This window comes from Glandiceps talaboti, chromosome 1 (genome assembly GCF_964340395.1).
Source record: "Glandiceps talaboti chromosome 1, keGlaTala1.1, whole genome shotgun sequence".
Classification (NCBI taxonomy): domain Eukaryota; kingdom Metazoa; phylum Hemichordata; class Enteropneusta; family Spengelidae; genus Glandiceps; species Glandiceps talaboti.
Genome location: NC_135549.1, coordinates 10,137,272 through 10,163,903, shown reverse-complemented (window position 1 = coordinate 10,163,903; position 26,632 = coordinate 10,137,272). Strand labels below are relative to the sequence as shown.

Genomic DNA, 26,632 nt, shown 5'->3' with positions numbered 1-26,632 from the left:
CAAAAAGTTCACGGTATATCGTTCTTGAACTGTTGCGAGAAAGATGCTTGTTAAAGCAATAATCAAATGCTTGGATGCAATATTAGTTCGAAGTATATTGTGTAGATGATATGTTTACTGGGGCAGAATCGATATGCGATTGTTTTGTCACGTTGTTGTGCATGTGCATCAAGAAGTGGAGATCATTGGTGTCATGATTTGATTCACCACGGGTTTTACATTGTTTTGTAATTGTAAAAAAGACCGGATGTTCATAGAGCAAATTGCTATTACTAGTCCGTGGAAGTAACCAATTATTCCGTACTCAGGGCCATATGTTTAGAATGTCAGAACATAACATATTAGCATCGATTCTGGGACACGATTGACAAATAAATGTCGCTTTGACTTCAATGATGACAGGGGTTATGAAATAAATGAAAGGTAGGTGAGAAAAGATATTCTGAAAACATTCATTTGTGACAAATCTGCTTTGTAATTCATCATGTTTTTGGTGCCATGTAGACTATATATTGACTTGATCTATAACTATTGGTTTTCAGTTTCAGTATGTTCAGACTCCACTTAGGAATTGTATTTCTCTTTTAGGAACTTTACAAATTCCCTGCTGAGCATATGGTGTTATAGACAATTACCGACCACTTTCACCACAAATCATTTTTTACTGGATTTCATCCGATTTCAGCTTTAACAGACTCAGACAGTATTGATAGGATATTTATAGAGCACGCACACATACATACATACATACATACATACATACATACATACATACATACATATATACATACATACATACATACATACATACATACATATATACATACATACATACATACATACATACATACATACATACATATATGCATACATACATACATACATACATACATACATACATACATACATACACACACACACATATATAATGATGCTGTCCTGATAGAACGTCAGTCAGAGGTTTTGGAAACCCTTTGAGTTTTGTAGAGACCATTCCGTTTTCATATATACGAAACACTTTACAGTTTATCGTATATATATCTATCTATCTATCTATCTATCTATCTATCTATCTATCTATCTATCTATCTATCTATCTCTATCTATCTATCTATCTATCTATCTATCTATCTATCTATCTATCTATCTATCTATCTATCTATCTATATATATATATATATATATATATATATATATATATATATATATATATATATATATATATATATATACATCCTGATACATGGTATATGTGATTAACTGCAGTGGACAGGAATCATGATATTCAAAGACTTACACGTCATCGGTGACGCTATTTCAGAATTTAGAAGAGGCTAAAGGAGACTCGTTGATTCGTTTAATTATCGATATTGCACAGATGTTTGTTGTTCACATAATTTCATACCTTATGACATTTAACATTACATCACCACTTTTATTTCAACCATCCGTGCAACTTCGGGTTTTACACCGCCATGTTATATCATAAATGCTTTCCGCCATATTGGCTATTGTCAACCTAAGTTTCACAGTTACGAAAGACATAGAAAATAAAAAAATATTGATTTAGTTGCCATAACTACTAATACAACCGCGATGGAAGGCTTTTAGGTAATACAGTTGACAGTCCTTATTTTGTAATACCTACACCTAATGTACTTAAATCAACTACCATCAAGATTTCAGAAAAAAGTATTTTTATATCTTTGTTTATTTCTGAGTAAACATGGCGAATTTGATAAAATGGTATGCTTCCTTAGATTGTCCAAGACACATATATATCGTCAATTCTCAATGATCTTAGTTTTAAGTAGACTTCATGTTTTGTTCATTAAAGGTTGTCCTTCGATTGCCCAATACTTTGCAAAACGGGTCTTTGTTAGACTGCTTCAGATGTATATTATTACATGTATTTTGTTCATAACCTCGAGCTCTATAACATAATTGTGAACATTCGCTTTTGTGGGATAGACGAGGTAAATTACGGGTTCAAGACAGCATGTATGATGCGAGATTGTATGTGTTCTCATTAGATATGATAGCAGTGAACGAGTTCCACCTACGTCGCTATTCTAGTCAACCTTTCAAAGCGCATCATTTTCTTGTTGATTACTTCGTTATAGCAGGGTAAGCTTTATACCTAGAATCCAAAGGGTTCATCTTGTTGTTTTGTGACAGTACATTACTTGTTTATAAAAAAAGACCATAGGCAGTATTGCGAGACTAGCGTGAGAGCACAGAGCCTAACATAAGGTGGTTTATTCTTTTAGTTTGATTTTACATGTGAAAGGTAATGATATTGCACGAAATAAAATATGGGGTGACGGGTTCTTTCGAATCTACCTGTTCAGGTCAACCTCAAGCATTCAGTTGGACCATCTATGTGGACCGTCTACCACTCATTGTATGTATTAAATCAGACAGTTTGGAAATATCACAGAAAGCTGCAGGCTTAAATTCAGATGATGTACATCTTACCGCTGGCGAAATTATAATGAAGATAGGGCGATACAAACGCAAATCTAGGAAGATCAAAATAATAGTGAAATATGAAAGGAAAATGAAATTAAAAAAAAAAAAATCTTTTCCCATTGTGCCACTCTGGGCAAAAACAAAGTTGCTTTTGGCTTAAATCTGGCGTTCAAGCAACAAACCTCAGTCTCTCCTTTTCGCATGTTATTATAAATGTATTTCTTTACAAATTGAACGCTGATAATGCCTGCAGTATGAGTAATGACCCTATTGTGTCGTTATTTTAATATAAAACTGGTCGCATTTTTGTGTGTGTAATTTTCGTGAGTTATGACGAAGTAGATATAATCATAATTGATGTTAACAAGGCGACAAATTGGATGACACAGAAAACCGTGTTATTTCTGATACATTTTTATAAAGCTATGGCTTGCTGTCTGACTGGGTTTTTTGTGTACCTTTGGCAGTATTTAGAAACTACCCTAAAGGTGAGTGATTTGTCGAGACTACAACAAATTGAGTGTACCCCAAAAGGAGATGGTTTAAATTCTTTAAACATTCGCCGCTCTCACTTTCAATCAGAGAATTTCAAATGTTTCTTTGTACGAATGAGAAAAAACATTGTTGCTATGGCAACGTAATGGATCAGTCGCTGAATTACAGTAATCAAAGAATACACACTTTAATGAATTCATTTCAAGGTAAAATATGCTAAAAGCATGCATCGTCTGCTATGCATCCGATGTTTCAGTCTTACTTCCCTGGACCTCCAGACAGTAGACAGACGCTCAATTTGTATGTCTGTTTACAATTTATTTACTCTACAAATTTGAAATTATTTGATGATAAGATACTAATGACACGCGTATCAAACGTCTTCTTCTAATTTTTTAGTAGTATTTTAATGAGTTCATTGTTGCGGTATCAAAATACTAGCAATGTAATATGATAGGTGACGGTAATGACGATACTCGGCCTTCATGATGGGTAAATAGACAATGTTAAAAATAGACGAGTAATTCTCGATGAAAATCTTCTTTACTTGACAGGGGTAATAAGACAATTGATTGGACCGTCCAGAGCAGAGGTCGTACGTATTATTAAAGGGAATATTCATGTCGAATTGAACGTACCAACTATTTAGTACCGCGATATAGTTTTATAACAAGGAAATCTATCTCATAATCGATTCGAGTGGAAAATTATGCCTGATTTATCGTTGAACTCAGCCTAAGACAACAACAAAGGTCATCTTTTGTCATCTTACACAAAAAGACCAAGGTAATATTGTTATTACATGTCATTGGAAATATTGTTTCAAGAGCGTACTAAATGTCTCGCGGCCAAAACTTACTTGTCGTGCAATTTGCTTTCCATAAGATTTTCAATCGATAACAGTTCAGAGAAAAAGAAATATTAATCGACTCATGTTACTGTGAATAGATCAAATTACTATTTAGTAAGTTCAACTCAAATTGGAACGAGACTTTTTTTTGTATAGATATCAATCTTATCGTAATAATATATAAATGAAACTGAGGAGTAGAATTTCTGTATCGTTCAAGAGAAATGAAATCAAGCTACATAGAATGGAAAAAGCATGACGTATATGAAGAATTCTGATAACACAAGGCAGTAGACATCATGCAAGTATATGTCATAACATTGTCCAAGAGACTGTGGTCAGACTAATTATCGTTCATAGTGGCGACTCAAAGACAATCAATTTGTTTTCCTAAACGTTTGACCAAGGCTTGCCATATCGCCATCCTTAACACATTCAGCGTCTACGCTCTTCGCCAATCAAGACATATTAAAGTTATGATCAATACCATGTCACGCTTTTATCGATATTTACGCGAGTAAAACGCCGTTAAGTCGGAAAGGCAATCTTAATTTCTCATTATGTCTGCTATCCATACGTCTTGAGTGTCTTGTGTAACACATATTAATGATAGCACATTCTGATCAAGACGGAAAGAGAAAATGTTATTCACTACATCACGAAATGCTCTTACTTGGTTGTACATAATGAAAAAGCCATTTGGCTTGTTAATACGAATCATTGATATAAAGGGGAGTTTTCAACATGATTAACAGCATATTGAATTGAACAAAACCTTGAGAACAGAGTAATATGATTTCTGTAACGCTGTGGCTTCCTCATCAATATCCAGTTACAGTGTGGTGAATTGCAAATCTTTTGTGTTCGGACCACTCAGACAGCTATATACAGTGGATTTAGGCAACAATTAACACTAATTACAATGAATGAGTCGTACTTGTACAAGAATGCATTAACATCCAGTACAGAGATCATCTGAACAAAAACTCTGTACTTTCAATTTACAATTGCTGTTATCGATGGGTCGGCATGTAGAAGGATGTAGACTGCCGGCAATCACCCTGTCTTATTGGTGGTGTTTATTACCACTGCTTTTTCTGCTACCACTCTAAGATTAGCTGGTATATAACTGCATTAATATCACTCGAAACGCAATAATAGCACGACTCGCTCGACTTGCTTCAACTAACGTAAACAGAAAGATTTCGTACAGCAGTTAACGAAGACTATATTTGGGTTTTCTCTTTTTCCTTCATTTTTAAATAATTAAACTAGAGTGGGTCTTAGTATTCAATGTGAACTGTTGTCCCAAACACAACTTGAAAATTTACCTGAAATTTTCGACTACACACTTCAGTCTTTGTCAACAGATTGACCCGCTACTCAGAACACGTGACTTCAAAATTGAATACTATGGTTTACCAACACATATGAATTTCAATTTGTAGAGTGAGTCTTGTAACAAAATGAATTTCACGGCCTCTGTGCTCGTTTCCAACCAAGCGTAATTGCAGTGCTCTACAAGAAAGCGTCAATAATGAACTTCATCGTCTGTCTAGAAGCATTAACGTGAATTCTGTGTTATGGAAAATATTGCGAGTAAACAGTATCAACAAGGTTAGGGTGTCATTTCATTGTTCAGGCCATCATACGAAATATCACCGTATAACGTTCTCTCATCTAAAATTCTACAAGGATATCATATATTCAACTTGTAAATATTTCTCCACATGTTTCTGTAAGTATTGCTCACATAGCCGAGTGCTAAAGTGAAATTTAAAGAATTGATCACTAAAATCTGTCAACCGTTATTCCAATCGTGTTTTGCAAACTCGCAACGTCAAAAACGTCAGCTTATACGATATGTAGTAGAGAGATTTAATCGACGTTTGGCTGTAGTGGTAAAATTATTATAAGTATTTTAATATATTTAGTAAGATGTGGCTATGTTCACATATTTCACGTGTTGAAATATGATATTCAAATTTAATAATCAAAATAGTTTCTCCTATACATGTGTTGTAATCTTTTTCATTATAGATCTATCAAGGGAAAACTAGCTAGGCAATGCTAAATCATTCATAAAATCAGTCAATATAATTCTGGTTTGTCACATTTTAAGGGAATATTTAACTCGCAGACTCGTTAAATATATATTTTGAACTTAGAATGGAAAATGATTGTAAATAGCCTTATACTCATTTACTCCGCGAAGTAATACGTGACCTTGTAAGTCAAAGGTTACGAGCTGACACGTCGCGATAATCCTGGAAACTTATGTGAAATCATGCCTATAGAACGAGATTATTTATAGGGATCAAATGGAGTGTCTATTATATGCTTTGATATTCATTACATCTGCCATTACCTTTGACGTCATCACACACATGTGGTGTCAAATTCTGTGCTTTTTTGCAACACTGTATAATTGCATATTTCAAGATTGCTATACAATTGTCAACAATGTGTTAGACTTACTAGTTGACGTAGGCATTAGACAAAAGGTATAACGATCATACCAGGGTGAGAATCTCTTCAAACACTCCATGTTAGCGTATGAGTGGTATAAATGTGCATATATTTGTTTTGTAGCAATATATATCATATGAAGTTAACGCACTATTCACCCTCCACACATACGTAACTTACAGCAATACTCACACACATGTATAACATACTAGTACATGTGTGTGTGTATATATATATATATATATATATATATATATATATATATATATATATATATATATATATATATATATATATATATATATATATATATATATATGTATGTATATATATATATTTCTCTTTGGAGTGAAAATTAAATCCCTTGAAAATATAACTGCACGTATATAAAGTTAGGAATAATATATATATATATACTAATTCAGTGTAAGAGTGTGTGTGTGTGTGTGTGTGTGTGTGTGTGTGGTCGTTAGGTATGATGCATAAATGACTAGACTTTGAAATCTTTTGAAAAACACACGTTAGCGTAGATAACAGAGACCTTGTCTTCAGTGTACTTAACGCTGATATATCTTGGGAAAACAAAGCCCGGATTCATATAAGTACACAAATATTGGATTTAATTCTACCTATGAATAGAAATCCTTTATTTCATCACTGCTTCACCTTGAGTTCAAATGAAAATGGTAGTCGTTCGTACGCTTGGTTTACATTTCTTCTTAGAGCAGTTACGTAATATGCAAACAACTGATGTATCGAGTCAAATTTGATAAAATGCTACTTTCTACAGAAATTATCATAAATAAGCGATGCATGAATACAGAACTTAGCACCCCTAGCAGTCTGCAGTGTATCCATAACCAAGCATCCTCAACTCCTTGGCAAGACTTATTGGTCATTAGCCACTAACACAAATATTTCATTCTCTCAAATCTGTTATGCACTTCGGTGATTAGAAATCGATTCTTTTCTGATTATATCAAGTTTTGATCATTCCATTTACGTTTCATATCTAGGTTGCACGGATGGTTCTTGAAATTAACGGAAACACACAGAAGAAGCGCGACCTCCATTCATCACATCTAAGAATTTATTTGGTGTTGGTCTCTTAAGAGCGCTAGTGAAATTGACTAATCCCATGTAGAGGTAGGTAAAATATATTTCACTTGAGAGCTTTGTAAGATTTACAGGTTTATAGTGGTTAATATGGTATGCATAGACATGGACGGCGCATTTAAATTCCGTATCAAGTAAAGGCGCGGTTGAACTTGTAACTTTAACATATTGGCATTATGTCTTGATAGAGTACACTGGCGGTCATTTTACTACATTTAATACTCAGCTGACCTTCATAATGTTTGTTTGATTTGCAATATTAAACACTGTACACATCCGTTTGTGCATATTTACAATCCATGTCACGTGTAATTCAGGTATTCATGGGAACCACTATGCATAGTATGCGGTAGGACACCTTGTATTGATTTGATATTCACGGAGAGTAATTTGTGGTAGTGCATAGGGGTGAGGTGGGGTGGGGGAGGGCCAATGGGATGTGACAACTCGTCTCATACACTGCCATGTGTTTAAACACCAATTTGACTGATCTTCCTGGTAGTTCACTTTAACATGTGTAAGTAAACTTATTCGTATACACGTACCGTTAATAAAGGATAGGATATTAGGAAGATAGCTAGGTGCAAGCGTTCTTTTTACCCGTTTTATATGTGTAGTCACAAACCACCATGCATCTAGAGAAACTAGAAGCTAGAAATACAAGCAAGCGAAGCCAACTTAACGTATTATATAGGCTGCTAACACCAAAACTCGGGCAAAAAACAGTTGTCTACTACTACAACATTGTTGTAAACTCTTCAACGTCCAATTAGCTGTACATTTTGGCATTATCAATTGTGTTGTCACGCATGGCATAAGTAACATATGTTTGTTCAGAAAACGTTTTTTTTTTTTAATTTGTCGCTAAAGTGATATTTTCATAGTTTAAGTATTTATCTACAATTGGCATGTATACTTATACACACATATACATATGTACATACATATACTTAGACATGCATACATACATACATACATGCATAAATACATACATACATACATACATACATACATACATACATACATACACACATACATACATACATACATGCATGCATACATACATACATACATACATACATACAGACATACATACATACATACACACACATACATACACACACACATACATACATACATACATACATACATACATACATACATACATACACACACATACTTACTTGTGGAAAATATATTTGTTAATGCATTTATATTTATGTATAAGGTTATGTTTGTATGTACATGTATTTGGAACATTACACTTGGATAATAGTCTAGATGGCATGGTATTACGCCATGTTATTGGTGTTTGCATAAAAGCATTGTCGAGTACTTGAAACTCACACGGTTCACTAATCTTCACTTTTTATTCCCATGATGTCACACTCTGCGATACCTTTTAAAGTGCTACCGGCAACGGTGTTGTTTTCTACTCATTAATCTAGCTGTTAGTCACCCAGTTCGTACTCTATGAGACCAGACTTGATATTTTTGTCGAATTTCGTGTGAAGACACGTGGACCAAACACGTCAAGTAGATATTAATCTTTTACAAAGTCACTGTATTCAGTATATATTTTCCTCTTTGATTTTCCAAGTATCGTACACTCTTCAAACATATGTGGACTCTGCAACACGACTTTCTGTCAGCTATATTTATTTTTATCACATGAAATGATTGATTTGTATTGAGGAGGTTTTGTTGTATTTCAGCAGCGTAATATTACAAAAAAAACACAACAACCTCATTTATTTAAGCCAGTGAGACCTTTGAACACATTCACACGTATGATATAACCACGAGTTACAATTTATGATATCAATGTCTCTGTACAATATCGGGAACATCTCGGGGGACATGACATGTAGTTTTTCGTGGAGGTATGATTATCTTCGTCCTCCTCGTAATCTGACGGTGACATATCAGATTCATATTGGTGTCAGCTACGGTGAATATATGCAGAGACGTTTGTCTTGTCTCCATAGTTTTCCTCCCTGTAAGCTGTATTGGTTAGTCTGATACTTTTGTGATACAAGTAACCCATACGTATACATGTAATACAACATGTGACTAGTATATGGTAGTACAGGTCATATTACATGTAATGTTGCGATAACTTTATCACAGGTCGACGTTGTAGAGCGCATATCGTAGATAAAGTTATCTAACAAACACTAAGTCTTTCACAGATCATAACAAATTAATGTCTGTTTCATCTTTATTGCAGTCTTGTACGATTCAGTGATAAAAATCGAAGGTAAAATTCAAATTGAGATCTTTTCAGAGAAAGTACTACCGTAACTTGATAACGAGAATGTAGATAAAATGCAGAGATACTGTGAATGTATCCTTACGTAAAATAATGACCCCCAGACTTTTTCCGATGATAACAAGTTTTATGTGCCGAATGTCAGTACGTGTACTTGATAGCAAATGACAATTTGAACTATTAGTGTTCTTTTACGTACAAAAATTGAAGTTTAGTGACATAACACGTACGTTTGCATCGTTGAATATTCATTGTTTTCTATAATGTAATGTATCAATGTCACAGCCAATTTAATTACTAATTACTAGTCATGAAATTTCAGGAGCGAGGGGTTAATAATGCATCAGAATTGCTACTAATGTGTTGTATGTTAATATGTATGCACTAATCGAAGACTCGATGGAGAATGACTCTGAATGTAGACAGCGGGAGACTGCCGACCCAGACTAATGTATGCCGAAGGTGGATTAATGTTTGCGCTTTTTGTAAGATATACACACTCCAACCGTCAGATATTGGATAACATGATCTAATGGTATGTTTCCTGGAGTGAACTACCTATTAAAAGTAGACGGATACAACGACCGAGTCTCTTACACATACAGCTTTATTTTTACACTGGCATTTAGAGAAGTGATGATGCAAGACCAGAATTCAAAACCAACGTATACGGTAAAGTCTAATCAAAGAATGTCACCCAAGCTAAACATAGTGATCAAACAAGACTTGGAATCAATGCTTAGATGTCATATAAGTTGTCTGTTCGTAATTTCTGTCACTGTTGTCTTTTATGTTTTAGGTGCAGGTGCCAGAATGCCAATGTAAATACCAGTCTTCACGATATATGATCTCTCTTGCTTGGAATATTGACTTTTCTATGGAATCGGCGAATTGACATTTATTTTTATCGGAAGATCGACGCTTTTCGATGAGAAATTCGGCTCAATCCGTTGTATACATAACAGTTCAACAGAAAATAATCGACGCTCAAGATATATAATTGAGATGGCGGGGTTGTGTTGAACATAGATTACTAGATAAGACAGTGTACAGCTGCAAGCGATATCGTCAAGTTGATTTCAACATGGGAATATCCAGACCTACGATGAAAACCATGGCGTAACTAGTATATTGTAATCAATGGTGGAGAATTTGAAAATCTTATTTTAACATTTCACTGCTATCTTTTCACTTGTTGGTCTTTGATCGTGATAACTATTAACGATGAGTTGTATAAGATCGTATGCCGGTCTACTTTTTGTCTGGCTGATGACGTTCGCAACTACTGTGGGTAATGAGTCTGGAAGTGGTGCAGGCCTTGATAGCGTCAGTGAAGATGGAGATATCATCTTCGGTGGATTATTTCCAGTACACGAGAAGGGAGAAGGCGATATTCCATGTGGTCTTATCAACACAAATAGGGGTGTACAACGCTTGGAGGCCATGTTGTTTGCTGTTGATGAAATTAACAAAGATAAAACATTACTGCCCAACATTACAATAGGAGTCAATATCCTTGACACGTGTTCCCGTGATACCTATGCATTAGAACAATCACTTGAATTCATCAGATCTTCGTTAACCACCATCGGCCAAACTCAGATGGTTTGTATCAACGGAACAGAAAGTATGAGCGATGCTGTAAAACCGTTGGCCGGAGTGATTGGTGGTGCATACAGCAGTGTTACCTTACAGGTAGCAAATTTGTTACGACTATTCCAAATACCACAAATAAGCTATGCTTCTACTAGCGCTAAACTCACAGACAAAACTAGATACGAATTATTTGCAAGAACGGTTCCTCCCGACAACTTGCAAGCAAAGGCTATGGTGGAGGTGGTGTCGAAATTCAACTGGACTTACGTTTCTACGGTGGCCTCGGAGGGACAGTACGGTGAAATGGGAATCAGCCAATTCTTAAAAGAGGCCAGAGCCAAAAATATTTGCATCGCGAAATCAACTGTTGTTTCAGCCTCAACAGATAGATACACGTATGATGATATCATAGTAGCCCTTCAAAGCACACCAGATGCTCGTGCCGTCATTTTGTTCACCAGAGCTGACGATACCAGGGGTATTTTATCGGCTGCTACTCGTGCTAATTTGACAGAGGGTTTCATATGGATAGCTAGTGATGGATGGGGCAAGCAAGAAACCCCTGTCAAAGACAACGAGCAAGTATCTGAAGGTGCAATAACACTTGAACTACAAACGCGTGTGGTAGAAAAATTTGATATCTACTTCAAAAAGTTGAATCCAGCAAGGAACTCTAGAAATCCATGGTTTGTCGAGTACTGGGAATATGTACATGAATGTAGAGTGGGATTTAATAGCGATAACAGTAATAATACTAAGCCACCGTGTCCAACAACTATAGAGCTTGATCGGATAGATTACGTGCAAGACTCCAAAGTGCAATTTGTCATTGATGCTGTTTACGCAATGGCCCATGCAGTTCATAACATGAAAAACAAACTGTGTCCTAATTCTACGCGTTTGTGTGCAGCCATGGTCCCAGTGAAAGGATCAGATCTTTATGAAGACATTCTAAAAGTCAATTTTATAGGTAAGATGTTTCTAGCTATCCTATTCACTTCAATTTCAGAATGTTTATTAAAGAGATTGAGTACATGTTATAAAATGATAATGATTATAAAAATCAGAATATGAGTTGTAAATAGGTATCGCGTCAAAGAATATATTTAATAATATATAATTGCGAACACGTAGGGCCAAAGTAACTGATAAAACAAAACGAAAAGCACACACACACACACACACTGTGTCTCCGACAATACATAGTTTAAAAGAAGCAAGACATGGAAGAGATCTATATCGTCACAATCTATCTGTCATTGTCGATGATGGATTAAAATGTTAAAGGTCATTTGACATTTGAATGTCTTCGTATAAAGGGATACACTTGTATGCCTAAACCACATTTTGTAGTAAATAGAGCATGTCAAAAATATAATGTCAATATTTATCTAATGGATGCAGAGGAGTGGGAATGTCGTATGGAAAGAAGTACCGACAGTCACAATGCACTATAGATAAAGATGACTGTAAATAATAGTTATAGTCCTTCTATCTGGAATGTGTTCTTTATTATAGCCAGTGCCGATTTTAGCAGTTACAACTCTGGTTTTTTTACATCTCAGGTTTACAGTTTAAATACCTTCCATTCAAACATAAACTTTATTGATACTGCATGGTACGTGCCATTTCAAAATTGTGCATCTTGTGGAAATCTTAAAATACATTTCTTAGCTCGTGCGTGTTGTTTCGACATTATTATTCAAACACTATTTAAGCATAGCTTGACCACACAGCATTGATAATGTTGTCCAACACTTAAATGTACACGAGACATTCAGTATGCCAGCATATAACCTATTACATGGTCGTTATTCGTTGTTTCGGCCAAAGATGGCGCTGTCACATCATCGTGAAACGACAAGAATTCAAACAAACTCAGAGAAAATATTTCCTATGTTTCCATATTGGCAAAAACGACATATTATGTATGGTGTCAGTACTTGATATTATATATGACTTTTTAATATTAATATTTACCTTTAATTTGTTCCCAATCCAGACATGGTAAATTCTGATGTCAGATTTGACAAACAAGGTGATGGCCTCGGTCGATATGACATCATGAACTATCAGAAAGACCCAGAAACAGGCACCTATAGCTATAACAAAGTTGGGCAATGGGTAGATGTTCTACATATGGATTCTGACCTTGTCAAATTTAATCCCAAGGTTTCAAAACGCGAAGACAGCGAAGATGCTGTCACACCACGTGTACCGTATTCCCAGTGCAGTTTCCCGTGTGAAAAAAATGAAGTAAAAAAAGTAAAGGGAAGGGATTCATGTTGTTGGATTTGTACAACATGTCAACCTTGGGAATATGTGAAAGACGAATTTACATGCGTCGACTGTGGGAATGGTAGCTACCCACTCAAAGATTTGACAGGATGTTACAAGATAGAAGAGGATCATATGCACTGGCTAGAAATGTGGTCAATATTGCCGGCCGTTATTTCGGCTATAGGATTCTGCCTAACCTGTGTTATCATTAGTATATTTATTAGACATAATGACACTCCAGTAGTAAAAGCATCCGGACGTGAACTCAGCTACCTTTTGCTTGGAGGGATACTTATGTGTTACTTAGTAACGTACCCATTACTATCGAAACCCAGTCCTATCGTCTGTGGATTGCAGCGTTGTGGGTTGGGACTTTCCTTTTGTATCTGCTACGCAGCTTTACTCACAAAAACGAATAGAATTTCAAGAATTTTCAATTCTGCTCATCGTACAGCCCAGAGACCCAAGTACATAAGTCCAGTTTCTCAGTTAGTAATCTGTCTATGTATCATTGCTCTACAAGTCGTAGGAGAAATTTTATGGTGCGTGATCGATCCACCTGAGACGAGGCTGTTCTCCCCTGAAGGACGACGGGATATCGTAGTTCTGAAATGTGGAATAGATGACAAAGCTTTGATTATTTCACTGGTTTATAACATGTTTCTTATAATTCTTTGTACTGTTTATGCGTTCAAGACAAGGAAAATACCAGAAAATTTCAACGAAGCTAAATTCATAGGATTTACTATGTATACGACCTGCATCGTCTGGCTCGCGTTCGTGCCTATATACTTTGGAACGGGCGGCGACTTCAGGGTACGTTATGTGCTTAAATTACTCCGTGTTTATTTTTTTGTTTATTAGTTAGTTAGTGTTTAGTTATTTGTGTTTGAGTTTGTGCTGTTTGTATGTACGTGTTCATGTTTGTTGGTAAGTGTGTGTGTGTGTGTGTGTGTGTGTGTGTGTGTGTGTGTGTGTGTGTTTAAAAAAAAATATTTTGGTGACTTTATTTATTTATTTATTTATTTATTTATTTATTTATTTATTTATTTATTTATTTGTCAGAGGTTGAGCAGAAAACAAAATTTTGTATGTATGTATGTAACTAGTCAGGTTTATGGCCCAAGGAAAACATATACAGTAATATATACATCTAACAAAAAACAAAACAAAACAAACAAAACAAAATCAACCAAAAATAAAAGCAAAAAAAAAAACACGACGAAAAATCAAACACAAACAAAACAGTCATATTCATGAAGTGCAATAATGCAAAACAGTTATGCCTGTTGAATATATATACAATTGGCAAACAGGGGTTTATAATAATTATTCAAAAAATATCTACTAAATACTGTTTTAATTGGGATTTAAAGGTAGATCTTGTTCCTCTTTTTTTCAGTTGGTCGGGTAATGAGTTCCAGTGTTTTGTGGCTGCATAAACATGTTGATAATATCGTATAGCTGTGTTACATTCAAAGCAGCTAGGTGTATAAACATATTTGAAGGTGTAGGCTTTTATGATTCTAACTCATTTAAAGAGATTTGACTTTATCAGTATATGGTAAAGTTTTTCCAGCTTTTTTCTTTCTTTTTCATTGTCAAGTATTAAATAGAAAAAAAATAATATTATAGATCTCTGGATTATAAAGTACATGGACTAGATATCACTATGTCGTTGTGGTGTGACTTTAGAACTTTATGTATTGATAGTAACGCGACATTATTTTTATTAATTCTCAGATCCAAACCACCACTCTTTGCATTGCAGTAAGTCTGAGTGCATCCGTGGCGTTGGGATGTTTATTTGTTCCCAAAGTTTATATTATCGTCTTCCAACCCGAGAAGAATGTCCGTAAATTAAGTTGCACTTCAGCCACCTTTAGAAAACCTGGTTCAACATATAATCATGGTAAGTTTGGTTTATATAGTCATTCACTATGAAAGTATATGCAGACATTTTTGTCTTGGTGTTATTTTTCCAGACAGTTAAAACTATCTAACTTAAGCCACGCAACAACCTTTGGGTCATATTTGGGTTTGAATAAGGGTTTGGTATGGTTGTTGTAGACAAATACTCAACTAGTAGTAATGCCCCGTGATAAATAATTCGGTTTATTTAAAACACGGAATTGTGATACTACCAAAAGCACATGTCTGCCACCAAATATCGTCATGTACACCAACTTTCATTTTCACTATTACGTTTAATCAGATCTCGAATTTCGCAAACATTTCATGATAATATCGCCTTAAAAAAATTCCTTTTCAGTAATGATGTAATAGAGTCATGGCTTTTAATAAACACGAAATTTGCCAACAATTTGTCAAGTTTTATGATCCGTGGTACCAATACATCAGAGTTCATTCTAATAACGTGTCCAGGGATGCTGAGAAAGACAGGCAGGTGCATATGTATCGCACTTAGATTACATAAAACGAAAATGTATGCTTAATTGATAATACAGTAGATTGGTATAAAGTGATCATATAGATGACAAATGGGTATTTATTCATAAAACAACTTTACTATGTTCCTACTTGAAAAAAAGAATGTGAAACAAACAAAGTGTATTAAATCCTTGTTTGTAACTCAGTAAATTGACAAAAATGTGCAAAATGTTTGTTATTGTACGTACAATAACATGCTTTTTAGACACATTCTAGCTTTTTCGCGACACACACACACACACACACACACACACACACACGCACGCAAACACACACACGTAAACGCACACACACTTTGATGGTGAAGCTTTTGCAATTTAATGACTTATAAACATGGACTTGGTATATGTTGTTTCCCATTCTTTTTTTCAAGTAGGAAAACATAGTAAAGTTGTTTCATGAATTAAAATTCCAAACCAAAACCCCCATTTGTCATCCATATGGCCACTTTAACTAAAAAAACATAGGATGAGGTGAAGCTGTTAAGTATAGATATAAAACCGCCGCTTCTTAGATATAAAGCATTTTACCACAGGAGTCTTTCACCAACAGAATGGGTACAGTTGTAGATGACCACTAGGTGGCGGTGTGTTCTTTGAGTTGATGTTTCCAAATCTGCATTAATGATGCACGCACACACACACACACACACACACACACACACACACACACACACACACACACACACACACACACACACACGCGCGCGCGCGCGCGCGCGCGCGCACATAAACTATAATGATGAGGTTCATGTTCATAAATAAAAACTACGTCTCTGAAGAATTATTCTGAATATCAAAAGTTGACGTTTATCTTAAGTTCAATTGTACAATGTTGATCTCTATCAATCCATCCTTTCTTTATTTAGGTCACGTGTTTCTCCACCTACACAGTTCATTGGCTCAGTGTGACAGCCAAAACACAGATACAAGCCAGGCTTCATTGATGTAATGAGACTTGGGAAGAGTAGAAGTCAGATGTTCGTGCCGAACAGCGCCCTCCGTCGACTAGTATGTTTTCCTAGTTACCGTTTTACAGAATACGACAGAATTTCACTGCATCATCGCTACCGTCGTTGTTTATTTGACAACCTTTCTGTTATATACGGTGACTACCATTGATCTTCCGTTTGCTAAACTGGCTGTCATCTCCAGGTTATCAAAACCCTTTACAAGCAGAAACTGTGTCGTGCTATCGTTCTAGAAGTAATTTCAAGTGCATACCATCAATTCAGACATTGCAAATACGTTTACGAAGTAGCCATACACTGAATACACAATGAGGCTCGTATGGGGGCATTTAAAGAACACTTCAATCGTCATTGCATGCATTGGCGACTGATCCGAAGGTGCAATAATACTTTAGAAAATTGTACTTTTTTGTGATTTTGTGGTTCATTCTCCACGAAGATTGAGGAAGATCTTGTATGTATGTAATTACTGCTACTGTCAGTTTAAGTAATTCACTTTCAGTTAGATAATTAATGTCAGTACTGTTTTCATGTTTTATACTGGAAACAAATGATTGTGTTGAGAGTATGTAAAACGGTATGATGCAGATACCACCAAATATTCACTACTGGTTGTCAGGTAGAGATGTAAATGATAGAAAGTCTAGGGTTTTAGTGTATGATCTGTTTCCGTGCCGTGGTGTACTTTAACGATGGACAAACGTAGTTAATGCAGAATCATTCTGAGTGTTCAATTATATTGTAAGTACCGACACATGACAGCTTTAGTAGTTCCATAAAACATTCATCAAATACTGCATTCTATATGAGTGGCAATTTTTTTACTGCAATAGAAAACTTTCATACAGTGGTTTCCAAACTGCCTAGCAATTAAATGGGCTAATAATGAAGTGAACACGAAATGCATGCATGCATGCATGTATGTATGTATGTATGTATGTATGTATGTATGTATGTATGTATGTGTGTGTGTGTGTGTGTGTGTGTGTGTGTGTGTGTGTGTGTGTGTGCGTGCGTGCGTGCGTGCGTGCGTGCGTGCATGCGTGCATGCATGTATGTATGTATGAATGTATGTATGTATGGCGACGCTGTCTTAGGGAGCATTCAGTAATTACAAAGGGGAGGGTAGGGGGAATCAAGCACTGTCTGTGGCATAAAGTGTGACCCCGTTCTAGTCTGTTGTGCTGAAAAATGACCCTTCCCCAATTTCCCTAAAAACTATCAATGTGTTGTGATCTTACTAAAGAAAAATTCCATGTCTGTAGTAGGACTCGAAGCCAGGACTTCTAATCTTGAGCTCTAACAACTACAGGGAGGCGGTATTAAAATGTTCTCCATTTAAATATTTGAAGAGGGGGAGGATCATATTTGAGAGATAATGCATTTGTTGTTTTCCACTATTACCACCATAGTGAATTTGTACTTGTATTATCAATGCCTATGTTTGGATCTATTGGTTGAGCTGAAGCCCAGAGATCCGGCCGAAGACTAGTTGAACGCACAACTGAAGACAAACGTGAACATCTCCACTCCACCTCATTTCCCCAATATCTTGCCACGATGTTTCCCCTTTACTACTGTGAGACCCGCTCCTCTCCTCACACCACAAATAACAGTTAATTCATTGCATTTCACTGAAATATTATGATAGTACTTTACAATGGTGGCAGTGGTGGGATGTGGTAGCAGTAGAATTTGGAACTGGTGGGAGTGGCGGTATCATGCCAAAATAACAATATAATCCAAAGTTACATAAAAATTGAGCCAATATAAAATGTGACCCTCCCCTAATGTCCATTTTCTAGAATATGACCTCCCCCAAAAACCGAGTTGTAAAAAGTGACCCCCATTCCCCCGCCCTCCCCCTTGTAATTACTGAAAGCGCCCTTCTTTATATATCACTTCATTTTTTAATAATGACTTATTAACAAGGAATATACAAGACTTTGAAATCTTAGTGACTGCATGTAACTACAATGTTGAACTATTTATGATGTGGGTCATAGTGTCTGAGTGATTGTTTCATGGTGTTGTATTTTGAAGGTCAAATGTTGTATTTTCAAGGTCAGATGTCGATGTCTCTACTTAAGCATCAAATTTGAGTCGAAATGTATCTGAATCAGTCTAGTGAGACTTAATAAATAAATGTATGCAACACATGTATATACTGAGAAGCGTGAATATGTGAGATCGTGAGTGCATCCATGTACTGAGAGATCATGAATAGCAACGATAGAGGGAGACAATCAGAGCTGGGAGAGGGGAGAAAACGAGAGAGGGAGGAGAGAGAGGTAGAGAGTCAAAGTCAGAGTCAGAGACTGAAGTAAGGTATCATGGGTAATAATTTACATGCGTGATATTGCTATACATCATTCAATCGACAACTTTTTTTCCCTTGGCAAATTGCGAAATGGACGCCATCACGTACTATGCACTTTTCGTCTTTATACCCTTTGCCCCACCATCTCTCACAGTCACATGTTCAAATTCCACCGCATTTCATAACATGGCTAGCCTCTATGATTTTGGAAAGATTGGTATACTGATGAAGATTTCTATCTCCGAGGTAACAGAACTTCATGGCTTGTATTGGGTGAATAGACACATAGCCATCCATATCTTACAATAGCATGTCTTAGATATATAAATTGTAAAAACAAGGTTTAGTTATAAACAGAATACAGTAGTCAATTATAAATTGCGATCTTCTAAGTCAAACTTAGCACTGAGGACACAGTTTACTTTGGCATGGAATGAAATCACTGACCACACAAGCTGTCAAGTTCCATGGGCCAGATCTGGGGCGGTTTGGTGTATACTTTAAATGACCATGAAAGAAAGGCATGCACAGTTCATAATACAGTGTACCTGTCGTTTCTTCTTACGTTCTAGCCTCAGACAAAATGTTAACTAAAGTATGTCCACACTGGGCTTGTCTCAAGATGGCAGGTGACAACTCTGAAGTAGTATGTTTTAAGCAGTTTTTTTTCAGATGAAACTGGAACAGAAAGTGCAAAAAGAAAGAAAGAGAAAATCACGACTTAGTTGTGTACAATCTTTCCCATGAGTTTTACATGTAATAGGTAGTGACATTATACAGTGAAAGATGGCGCAATGATATGTAGCTAGAGTTGAGAGTAAAGCATGACGTAATGATAGGAAGCATGAGTAAAGTAGAGCGCAAGACACATAATGACAGCAGAAGAGCGAAAGATGACGTAATGATATGAAACACCTGTAGAGCGAAAGATGACGTAATGACATGAAAAACGAGTAGAGCGAAAGATAACGTAATGATATGAAACACGTGTAGAGCGAAAGACGCCGTAATGACATGAAAAACGAGTAGAGCGAAAGATGACGTAATGACATGAAAAACGAGTAAAGCGAAAGATAACGTAATGATATGAAACACGTGTAGAGCGAAAGATGACGTATGAAACAAATGTATGAAGCACGAGTAGAGCGAAAGACGCCGTAATTGCAGCAGAAGAGTGAAAGATGACGTAATGATATGAAGAGTAGAGTGTAAGATGACGTATTAAACGATAAATAGTTGGAGTAAAACGAAAAGATGACGTAACGAGTACTACACAAAGCTGGCTTGGATAACATTGAACATCGCAATAGTACAGTGACTGACTATCTAATTGATATTCATCGTATGTATATGGTCCTATTGACACAGACTTGGTACACAACTCTTTATGAAACACAAACAGGAATGGCACAAGAATTCGTTTAATCCTAACATAACAATTCACGTATATGTCTAATTACAAATGGGGATCTAAAACATTCTACTTGTAGAATCAATACAACAATACATTAATAAGAATTACGAATTGTCGCTTGACATAGATTACTTCTGACGGACGTTTGAAAAGTAATAATCTATAACGACAAACACCTGTCATTCATCGTATGTCTATAACACTCTGACACTAAACACCCTACAGGCCGTCACAGCTGTCGACATCAATATCACACATAGCCCACAACCAATAAATCTCTGACAATAACTATTTGTATACATGTATCACTATTCCAGACTCTGTGTACTGTGAAGAAAAACAAATGCTAATCCGTTCTAAATAGAAACAGCGGGGTTATTGTCGAGGAACTATTTCGTTCTGCTTGTTTTTAGCAAGATTTTATGACGAAGTAGTAAAACGATCGATGTCGGCGTTGTAATTTCAGTCCAGTAGACGGTATATGGGAAAATCTTTGGGAAGGTAATTGAAAGCAATTTTGCTGTATTGAAGGATATGACTGGTAGGAAATGTCATTAGAAGGTGGATAATTAGAGAACATGACAGGAATACTAATGAGGACATCTATACAGTGAATCCCAATTGAGTTACTACTACGTGTAGCCAGAGGGATTTCCACTCATCCTATCCTATTGCAATACAAAACTGGTAAATACATATCTACTGGTTACCTCGACTAACAATGCAGTTGACCTCAGATTCCAACCAAATTAATTTTATAATGTACAGGTCATCAATGTACTAGGTCAGCTGACCACGTCAATCATATACAGTGTTTATGGTTATGGAGGAATTTAAGAACTTAATAGTTAAATTTTACGGGTGGTGTTTTCGAATTCCGTTATCGACGAGTCGTATATTCCACGCGACAAATCGTACGAGAATGGATGGCTTGTAGGGAATGAAATAATGTCAAACGCAGCACGAATCGTACCGGCGTTTTACGCATTCGTATGATTTTAGACGGAAAATTTGGTATAAAGAAAGCATCAAACAGGTATACAAGGACGCCTTTGACTAACCTAGTCCTAGCTTCAATAAAATAGACTACGACAAATTGTAGACCTTGGGGATAATTGAGAATAAAACGATCGCAAGATATGACGCTTATCACATTGATGGCTACTATCGACCCCCCTTAAAATTCCAGTGCATATGTACGTGTAACAATATAGGATTTGTGGTTAGAGTAAATTTCCTACATGAAACGAATGATGTAGAGTTACGCACTTATCTTTGTTTTTATGACCATGCAAAATGCTACGAGACACCATTAGAAACTTGATCATCATTGCTAGATTTCGTATTGATGGCATTATTACTGTATCAGTCTACGATTTCGATCAAAAATATCCACTCTATTTAGATTCGATAATGGAATACTGTAACGCATTACGAATGAGGCCACCCACCTCTGACGGCTATGGTCAGTTGATTCGGCCAGACGACGCCACTTTGAAGGATAAATGTTTGTCAAGTATTAAGTTGACAGAATTGATCACTTTTGTCTATTCAAACGAAATCCTCTTGAATTGTATTTTTGGCACACCTCAAATCTAAAAAAAATTCCACAATATTTCTACCAAATGAATTCTCCATCTTTTAATTTTGACAGATTTATACAACTTTTATCATCTGATCAAGCTTATGAAATACAGAGTCTTGTAGCCTTCATTTATCAGTCTTCAATACTCAGAACAGAATGGAACAGTGTAACCAGAGTTTGATTATTATGTAACCTTATATCGTTTGCATTTTTAGGCCAATAGTCTCTTACAACAATGACGTGAATTCCCGTACTATATCCGTGACATCGACACTGGAATGATGTTATTTTTTCTGTTAATTTTAACTTTTTCAGTTTTAGTGTTTTATTTTGTAACTCCCTATAGTTGTCGTTCAGCCCGTTCTTGGTTTTACTGTGCGTGTAAGTGTATTTCTTTAATGTAAATATTCTATATCTGCCTTTTATGACATTGCGTAAGAAGAGCCGGTAATGGTAGTAATGGTAGATTTTATTACTACGAATGACTGTTGGACATACTTCTAGGGATTTCTAGCTGTAAAGTTGTGTTTCTTAGTATGTAGTGATCGTGAATTTTTGGGCCACTGTGCAGTTTAAGTAAAACACTCCATCAATATTGACAAGGCGACACTTTACGATGTAATTAGACAGTGGCAATCTCAGAAACCACTTCATACATATAATGTGATCACTTCTAATAATGTCAAGGTTTTTTCTTTGTGTGTGCCATCATCACGTAACGATGGTAAGATGTTCAAATTATTTCACTTCAATGTTGTGTAAGCCAATGTCAGTTTTGCTATTACCCAACTGTCTATCTTGTTTATGGATGTTAATGGTGTAGCAGGTGTGGATCACTTTATTTTTGCCTTCCAACAGACGCGGCATATACCGTCTACTAGTAAACACGATCTCGTCTTATCTAGCTACTACTAGGACGTTCATGACTTGATTTTTGTTGAGAGGATATAGTTGCAACGTCTTGATATGAATAAACATGTGAAATTTGAAGAATATTACATCATGCGAACAAATGACTGATTCTTCAATCGTGTTATACTAATCATCTTAATTTAAAAAAAAAAAATCAAATTCTTGGTTTGGGATTTCCATCTCCATCTTTGCATGGATATTGTCACGGTAGTGAAAACTTTCATTGTCCAAATGTGTTTTTATGTCAAATCAGACGAGTGGAATAATTTAATGGAATTAAATCATAAAACCGCGATCGTCGTATTTATTATCAACTGGAAATAACTATGTCTGGCGATTTTTATTTCATCCCAATTCCGACAAATCGAAGAAGCCTTAATATTGAGGAATGTGGACAATGACGTCATGACGTGTGGTGCATCAAAGACTTTTATTACGTCATTATAGTGCAAAGAGGATTCTTGAATGAACTTGATATCAGAAAGAAATTCTCGATTGTCTCAATTTGCTCCATTTGATTCTCAGCTGGAAATCTCTCTTTACTCGTCTCCAGTTTTAGGATCATCACGTGCGTAGAACATGATATTTTAGGATAAGCACGTGCACAGAACATGATATTGTAGTATAAGCACGTGCACAGAACATGATACAGAGAATAAAAGAGAAGTGTTCTTGTATCTCTCAAATACCGATTCTGTTTTTTTTCTGTTTAAAAGTAATACTAACCCATGGGACTCTGTTGCGCTGTTTAATGTGTCATAAATAGCCTTCTACAAATTAGATAGGATGAATTCATTGCCTCTTCGTCTCGCAATACTCCAACACTTATATACAAATCTGGCATGGTGTGAAAGATCCAATACTTCCATCTGTATCCCATCTATACGTAATCACATTGCAAATAAATGAGTTTAACGGAAAAGCCCAATTTGACGTTCAAACCCCTTTTAAATGGCAGCTAACCATAGGACCCTATAATGTTAATGGCATATATGGCATATATAACTAAGAGTTTCAGGTGTGAAACGTTTGAGGTGTGTAATTTGCTTTGCTTTGTGCATCGGTGTTACAGAAACAGACTTACTAAATTTGATTTTATTCAGGAGTAAAAGTTGTCAACGCAAGCAATTTTAGTTTAAGTAGCCCATTTTGTATTGCTTTCAAGGGATTTACGTCGAGCATTTGACAGATTAGACAAGGAAATTGACTGCACTGCATGTCAAATTGACATACGAGTGATCGATCACTGAAATCTACATTACCTTTCACAGAAACACCTTATTTGAAATTCGCTTAACGTAAACAAAATACGAACACTTCAGGGGTTAGCAGTAAATCCGGCTGCGTCAAACAAAAATCAGATGCTAGCATTTCAAAGCATGGTATTATACTTTTCAATAAAAGTTAAATGGCAAAGAATTCCACCGTATAATATTGCGGATTTTTATGTGTCTTAGAGACAGTTGGCAAACTAATAAAAGTTTTACCGCGTTGTCAAATCTGTCTGCACCAAGTGAATCGAGAATTGGAATGTTGTCAATACAAATTAATAACATCTGAAACTCCTATTAATTTAAATACTGAAGCGTCCTGTCACTTATCAAAGCAAATTGATATCTTCAGACAACTTCTTTCAATTTAGTCTTGGTCGTTGTAATTTGCCGTTTACTGACCCCAACCCACCCATGGAGATGCCGTAAAATCCACAGTCTCTCTTGAGAAGGTTTACGTTGGCAAAAGATACAGTGTCAGTGTAAGGTGAACGAACGGTTGTGATGAGTAAAATGAAGGAACGCATTAAATGGAGTGACACTATTTTCCAACAAATGTCCACAGTGAGCGGTTTTTACATTAAATATTATTCATTATGTAAACTGTCGATTACGTCAATGGAGAGCAGCAGGATCCTAATTGACATTGGTTGCTATCATTTCCTCCAAAGATCATCACTTATGTGGTCCATTAAAGTGACATAGTTCAAAAGAGTTTTTACAGCTTAGATTGACATTTCGGTATCATAACGAAAAAACTACTTATGTGGCCACACTTGAGGCAACTCACGATTTTATTTTCAAATTGTCACTCAAGTAATGCTTGAATACTAGTCATATTAAACTACAGAAAGCGTATCTCTTCATTACAATATTCTGTTGAATTAAAATCACAAAACGGTGCAATATAACGTTTCCCCTGATGTACAGATAACATAACGCAGATGTTTTCCCCTTCAAAACGTGGTTGCATTGCATATTAACATCTAACAAACTATAACATAACTCATTTATTCAAGGAACTCAATCGTTCTGATACGGTGAAATGTGCTTTTCTCGCATTTCTTGTATACGTACCTGCACTGGGAAGTGTGATCATAATTTCTCGTCACCATAGTTACTATATCCACATCACAGTTGTGAAGATAAACTCAAAAGAGCTTCAACTCTGAATTCTTAGGATAGAACTGTTTTGCCTTTTGATTATTCTAGGTAGACAGACCAAAGCCACATTATAATCATAGTCGTTATCCGCCAACAACAACACCGGTCACAACACATGGAGTGATTGATAATTTGGTACGACCTTGAAAATGGTAATAAACTGCAGTCACCTAGGTTAATTTCTTACTAGGAATGAGACAGCGATAACATTAGGCGTTCACCATGACAACCGGTAAAATGACTGCGTTGGCACGCATATTTTACTTGTACCCCTACTGTGACTATTTCCTTTCATTTAATTACTTGATTGGTCACCAATACAAATTGATAGCAAATTCTTCACACTCGTTGTCAAGTAGAACATGGTATAGTTGCCGATATATGACTACATCTCTTGGTAAATACTCAGAGACAATTGAATTTCTAGACACCAATAAACGTACTCGGTGTCAATGGTACTAAACGGCTATTGATATTGCAAGGATACACTATCAATTAGAACAGTGGTAGAAGGCGAAACTTAGTGGAGTCGACAAATATACAATTTTGATCCTATAAACAATAATAACTAGTAAACACATAAACTTGACAGATAGATATATAGACTGATATATATATATATATATATATATATATATATATATATATATATATATATATAGAGAGAGAGAGAGAGAGATGGACATACTGATATATATATATATATATATATATATATATATATATATATATATATATATATATATAGAGAGAGAGAGAGAGAGAGAGAGAGAGAGAGAGATGGACATACTGATTGAAATGATTGAGTGAATGAATGACTTTCTTGAGGTATTATAGTCATTAAATAACATGAATGAGTTGTGAAGAAACCACTGACACTGTGTGGATGTAAAGATAGCAAAAACACCACATTTCGCTTAGCCGAATGTTATTTAAAGTGGCCATATGGATGAGGAATCGGTATTTATTTTGACTTTTTTTATTCATAAAACAAT

General features: G+C 35.7%; 1 protein-coding gene across 2 annotated transcripts; it reads left to right on the top strand.

The window, feature by feature from the left end:
- The first annotated feature begins 7,311 nt into the window (after window positions 1-7,311).
- On the top strand, window positions 7,312-17,845 carry LOC144438391 (metabotropic glutamate receptor 3-like). 2 transcript variants are annotated; one of them, XM_078127420.1, is made up of 5 exons: window positions 7,312-7,432; window positions 10,474-12,240; window positions 13,273-14,366; window positions 15,294-15,462; window positions 16,870-17,845. In XM_078127420.1, exons 2-5 carry the CDS (start codon window positions 10,899-10,901, stop codon window positions 16,950-16,952), a joined length of 2,688 nt encoding a protein of 895 aa, XP_077983546.1. In that variant the 5' UTR covers window positions 7,312-7,432; window positions 10,474-10,898; the 3' UTR covers window positions 16,953-17,845. The 2 variants fall into 2 exon arrangements, with proteins under 2 accessions (XP_077983546.1, XP_077983548.1); XM_078127422.1 differs by lacking the exon at window positions 7,312-7,432 and adding an exon at window positions 10,263-10,346.
- Window positions 17,846-26,632: the final 8,787 nt, after the last annotated feature.

Excerpts from the sequence above, each read along its gene's own strand:
- LOC144438391 (XM_078127420.1), top strand. The coding sequence starts at position 10,899 with ATGAGTTGTATAAGATCGTATGCCGGTCTACTTTTTGTCTGGCTGATG. Across the intron at positions 12,241-13,272 it reads TCTAAAAGTCAATTTTATAG|ACATGGTAAATTCTGATGTC; the intron begins GTAAGATGTTTC and ends TTCCCAATCCAG. Across the intron at positions 15,463-16,869 it reads TGGTTCAACATATAATCATG|GTCACGTGTTTCTCCACCTA; the intron begins GTAAGTTTGGTT and ends TTCTTTATTTAG.